At 46.2% G+C, this 5395-nt stretch overlaps 1 protein-coding gene across 3 annotated transcripts; it reads right to left on the bottom strand.

The window, feature by feature from the left end:
* Window positions 1–770: 770 nt before the first annotated feature.
* Window positions 771–4387, bottom strand: LOC119952300 (zinc finger protein OZF-like). Of its 3 annotated transcripts, none has more exons than XM_038775937.1 (3): window positions 4273–4387; window positions 3806–3893; window positions 771–2778 (listed from the first exon to the last, which is right to left on the bottom strand). In XM_038775937.1, the coding sequence occupies exon 3, from the start codon at window positions 2667–2669 to the stop codon at window positions 1440–1442; it is 1230 nt and encodes a 409-aa protein (XP_038631865.1). In that variant the 5' UTR covers window positions 2670–2778; window positions 3806–3893; window positions 4273–4387; the 3' UTR covers window positions 771–1439. The 3 variants fall into 3 exon arrangements, with proteins under 3 accessions (XP_038631865.1, XP_038631866.1, XP_038631867.1); XM_038775938.1 differs by having other exon boundaries at window positions 4281–4350; XM_038775939.1 differs by lacking the exon at window positions 4273–4387 and adding an exon at window positions 3990–4259.
* Between the last annotated feature and the right edge of the window lie 1008 nt (window positions 4388–5395).

Here is a 5395-nt window from a genome sequence, read left to right as displayed (position 1 = left end):
GTGTGGTTGAGCCCAATGGCGTCATCATTCTTTTCAACCTTGCTGCTTTCATGGGTGAACTCCGGCTCTCAATTCCTTTGGCGTGGCCCACACTCAAACTGCATCTCTTCCCAAAGACTTCTCAAAATATCACAGTGGCTGTTTTTTGAGTGAAAACCACTCTCAGCTTAATCTTAGATGGCCTTACCCTGAGAATGTGTCCCCAGATCTAGATTCACAAGCCGGCAGAAACATCGTACCTACATCCAACCTGTCACACCCTGTAAGCATTTTGTAGGTTTCAATGAGGTTACCCGTCATTATTTGCAGTTCTAGGGAATACAGACCACCATCCCTTCAATTCCTCCGAAAATAATATCGCTATCCCTGGGATTAGGTAACCTCTGTTGCACTGCCTCAATGGTAAACCCCTTTGATAAGGGGACCAAAACTGTACAAAACACTTGAGGTATGGTCTCACAACGCCTCTTTACAATTGCGGTAGGACATATGTACTCCTGTACTCAAATCCTCTGGCGATGAAGCTGAAAAACCATTTGCCTTACTAGTTTCTTGCTGTTCGGAATGCTAGTTTTTAAGTGACCCATGAACAAGGACATCTGGGTCTCTCTGGACACCGAATACCCCAATCACTGACAAGTTTTTGTTATCTTCTCCCAAAGAGGGTAATTTCAAACTTATTCACACTATATTTCAGCTGCCATGCTGTAGCCCATTCACTGAGCATCCAAGGTCCCTTGAAGTCTCATTGCATCCAACCTGCTGACACACCAGCGTTGTGTCATATTGTCACCGAGTTTAGTGTCATCGCGGACAAGAGACAAGTGAGAGGGCGTGACAGGATAAGGGACAGTGATAAGGGAGAGAAAGTTTGAGTTGAGGGCTTGGACAAGGGGAACCTTCAGAGACAGTTTGTCCCGGTGGGATACTGGAAGTGGGGGGGGGGAAGGAAGCATTAGAAGCTGCTGATTAAATTGTCTCAATCTTGTTGTTGGCGGTACGGATGGAGACAGGGGAGAGGGAGAGCCCTTCAAAAAGAGCTAAGGTGTGTTAGAGGTATTAAAAGATTCACCACACAATATGTTTAACACAAAGATTACTTACTTGACTGTTATCCAAAAAATAAACAGCTATCACTGGGCTGGAGCTTATTAACTTCAGCAGAAATCCACCCCAATGAAAATTATTCATCCTGGACAGAATTATCAGTAAAAACCAATCATTGTATTTACCTGTGAGCCTATAAAGACTCAACACTGTGTGTGAGACACAAAACTAATTTATTTCACTTTTGCCCAGAACAGTAACACTTGTAACTGGGTTGCAGTTTATTAACATCAGCAGAAACAGACCCCAATGAACATGATTTAGTCCTGAATATGATTAGCATCAACATCCAATCACTGGTATTACTTGGACGATCGAGTGAATCCCGTCCCTCACTCAGAAGTATATAGCTGCTCTATTGTATGAAGTCGCTGATGTACATTGAGTTGAGATGATCGTCTGAACCCACTTCCACAATGAGAGCATCTGAACAGTCTCTCATCATGGTGAACATGTTGATGACGCATTAGCTGCTCAGAACTTTTATAGCACTTCCCACAGTCTGGACATTTAAATGGTCTCTCCGATGTATGAATATGCTGGTGTTTCAGCAGGTTGGACGAGTGTGTGAATCCTTTCCCACACTTAGAGCAAGTGAATGGCCTTTCCCCAGTGTGAACACGCTGATGTGTCAGCAGGTTGGATGACTGAGTGAATCCCTTTCCACACTTAGAGCAGGTGAACGGTCTCTCCCCAGTGTGAACTCGCTGGTGTTGAGTGAGCTGAGATGATCGTCTGAATCCAGTTCCACAATGAGAGCACCTGAATGGTCTATCGTCAGTGTGAACACGTTGATGAGACATCAGGTCCCGGGTACTTTTAAAGAACTTCCCGCATTCTGGGCATTTAAAAGGTCTCTGGTTGGTGTGAACTCGTTGGTGTTTCATTAGGTTGGATGAGTGAGTGAATCCCTTCCCACACTCAGAGCACTGAAACGGTTTCTCCCCAGTGTGAACTCGCTGGTGTTGTTGCAGCCCTGTTGATCGAGTGAATCCTTTCCCACACTCAGGGCAGGGGAATGGCCTCGACCCAGTGTGAACTCGTTGATGCTGCAGCAGGTTGGAGGACTGAGCGAATCCCTTCCCACAATAAGAGCAGGTGAATGGCCTCTCCCCAGTGTGAACTCGCTGATGTTTCAGCAAGTGGGATGACCGAGTGAATCCCTTCCCACACTCGGGACAGGTGTATGGCCTCTCGCCAGTGTGAATTCGCTGGTGTGTCAACAGTTCAGATGAAGAAGTGAATCCCTTCCCACACTCAGAGCAGGTGAACGGTCTATCCCCAGTGTGAACCCGCTGGTGCAGCAGCAAGTCAGATGAATGAATGAATTTCTTCCCACATTCTGAGCAGGTGAATGGTCTGGCACCAGTGTGAATTTGCTGGTGTGTCAACAGGTTGGATGATCGAGTGAATCCCTTCCCACACACAGAACAGGTGAACGGTCGCTCCCCAGTATGACTGCGCCGATGAATTTCCACTTCAGACGGGGATCTGAATCGCTCATCACAGTCTTCACATTTCCAAGGTTTCTTCCCAATGTGAACGGTGTTTTTTCTTACCATGTTCAAAATCTGATGATATTCAGGTGATAATAAATTGGGCAACTCTGCCAGATCCTGATGTGATGTTTAGTTTCAGTTTTCTGACTGCAAATCCTCTCCTTCTAATACCCTGCGGAATTAATTTAAAACAGAAGAAGGGAGTGAGAAAGAACCCACAAAAACAGGTTGTGAAATTGAGCTGAATGAATCTAGTCATTTGTGGGTCCGGCACCAGGGAAGAAAGTGACCATGAGAGCTGCCAGATTGCTGTAAAAACCAAACTGCTCACTAATATCCATTAGGGAATATAACTAAACTACTATCATCAGGGCAGCACGGTGGCACAGTGGTTAGCACAGTTGCTTCACGGCTCCAGGGTCCCAGGTTCGATTCCCGGCTTGGGTCGCCGTTTGTGCGGAGTCTGCATGTTCTCCCCATGTCTGCGTGGGTTTCTTCCAGGTGCTCCGGTTTCCCCCCCCAACAGTCCAAAGATGTGCAGGCTAGGTGGATTGGCGATGATAAATTGCCCTTAGTGTCCCAAAAAAAAGGTTAGGTGGGGTTACTGGGATCGGGTGAAGGTGTGGCACAAGAGGGCCGGTGCAGACTCGATGGGCCGAATGGGCTTCTGCACTGTAAATTCTATGATTCCAAAGTGAACAACTTTACACTTTCCCACATCATACTCCAACTGGGGCAGCACGGTGGCACAGTGGTTAGCATTGCTGCCTACGGCACTGAGGACCCGGGTTCCAATCCCGGCCCTGGGTCACTGTCCTTGTGGAGTTTGCACATTCTCCCCGTGTCTGCGTGGGTTTCACCCCCACAACCCAAAGATGTGCAGGACAGGTAGATTGGCCATTCTAAATTGCCCCTTAATTGGAAAAAATAATTAGGTACTCTAAATTTATATATTTTTTAAAAATCATACTCTGGCAGATTTTTGCCCACTCACAGCCTATCTATATCCATCTGGAAACTCTATATGTATTCTTCCCACCACTTTCCTTCCAATGTTTGTGTTGTCTGTAAAATACCTTTCCTTCGCTCATCTCAGACATCGAGGTAAAAGGTTGAAGTCCCAGCAGACACTTTTCTTCTCCAATCCCTCCATGACATTGCCAAAAGATGATTGGATTGTTTTCCAAAGACATACTTACTATATTCAGGTTCCGATTAATCAAGTGACTGTGTCTGGTTTTCATCTGGTTTGAGATACCGTCTCCAAAATTCTTCTTGTCCAATATCCTGTAAAGAAAACGCATCACAGTCAGTCCAAGAATAGATGTTGAGAAGAGGCGAACATTTCTCTTGGACTGAGATTTCTCTGTGTAAAACCCCCACTTTCTCAGCACCCATGAAATAAGATTCCAAAATCCCTCCATGTCAGTCCAGGCTCGATATTCACAACATTGTCTCATCCTGCAAGATGACCGTGAATGCGCTCTGCTGCATTTGCCCCCGAAAAAGATGGCGGCTGTTAACTCAGGGCCTCCAACTCGGGCAGCTGCTGCCGCGGCCCCGTTTGCTGCGAATACGGGACCGATCGGTTCTTATACTGTTTTTTTTTTTTGGCGTCCACTGAGTGCTTATGAAGCCTCCCCACGTAGTCCGCCGCCTCTATTACCTTCCTACATTTGTCTGTTTCACTGGACTTTCGCAGCTGAGAGACTCCCCTTCCCGCAGCGGCTCTAAACGCACGGCGCACGCGCTATCTGAACAGCTAATGCGCATGCTCCATTTGAAAACTCACCCCGTTGCTTGGGCAAAGCGCTCCTCTTGTGAGAAAGGGGCGCAAGCTGATTCTCTGCGCATGCTGGGTATGGTACACATCATTGAAATATTAAAGAATAAAAAATTATGTTTTGGAACTACAGGAACAATATATAAAATTACTAGAACAGCTAATACAGCAACCAAAGTGCACAGATATCATAGTCCTGCTCTAGATGTAATTACTGATCAAACCCCGACAATTATATATTTACTCAGTGGCGTCTCAACTGCTGTCATGACAGTGATATTTTTTTCCTCCCGAGACCGTTCACTTAAACCGTGCCTTGCCGGTAAGAATGCACTAATTGTAGATCAAATCTTTTGAACTTTGAAAGCTGAAGTGCTACCAGGTAGAACACGTGACTGATCTCTCGCTGGTGTGACTTTGCTGCTGTGGAAGGAAATGGGATGACTGAGTGAATCCGTTTCCACTTCGTGAACATTATTTTCACAGTGGGATCTTACTCCTGGATCCCAAGCCCTCTCGTGGTGGGTTCCATTTTGCAAGGGTCGTCCGGGAAATAAAAATGAAATAACGCAGATCTTGGGCATCTGAAATAGCAACAGTAGATACTACAAGTACTCAGTAGATCAGGTAGTTTTTGCCAAGATTGAGAAAGAGAATTCTTGTGACCTTTCATCGGAAAAGCGTTACACCAGTGCACAGACTTGGAACGTTAACTCTGTTAATCACTCCACTGGTGTTCACAGAATCACAGTGCAGAAGAGGCCCTTCAGCCAATCGAGTCTGTACCAATGCGCGAAAAACACCTGACCTGCCTACCAAATCCCATTTGCCAACAATTGTCCCAAACCCTTGACAGTTATGTAGTGCCAAGTGCTCATTCAGATTCTGGCAGCATGGTGGTCCAAGTGGCTAGCACTGTGGCTTCACAGCACAAGGGTCCCAGGTTCGATTCCCTGCTTGGGTCACTGTGTGGAGTGTGCACGTTTTCCCCATGGCTGTGTGGATT

This window comes from Scyliorhinus canicula, chromosome 17 (assembly GCF_902713615.1).
Source record: "Scyliorhinus canicula chromosome 17, sScyCan1.1, whole genome shotgun sequence".
Classification (NCBI taxonomy): domain Eukaryota; kingdom Metazoa; phylum Chordata; class Chondrichthyes; order Carcharhiniformes; family Scyliorhinidae; genus Scyliorhinus; species Scyliorhinus canicula.
This window is presented reverse-complemented; position numbering and strand designations above follow the sequence as displayed.

Bases quoted from the DNA above. Each gene is read 5' to 3' on its own strand.
- LOC119952300 (XM_038775937.1), bottom strand. From the start codon at position 2,669: ATGGTAAGAAAAAACACCGTTCACATTGGGAAGAAACCTTGGAAATGT.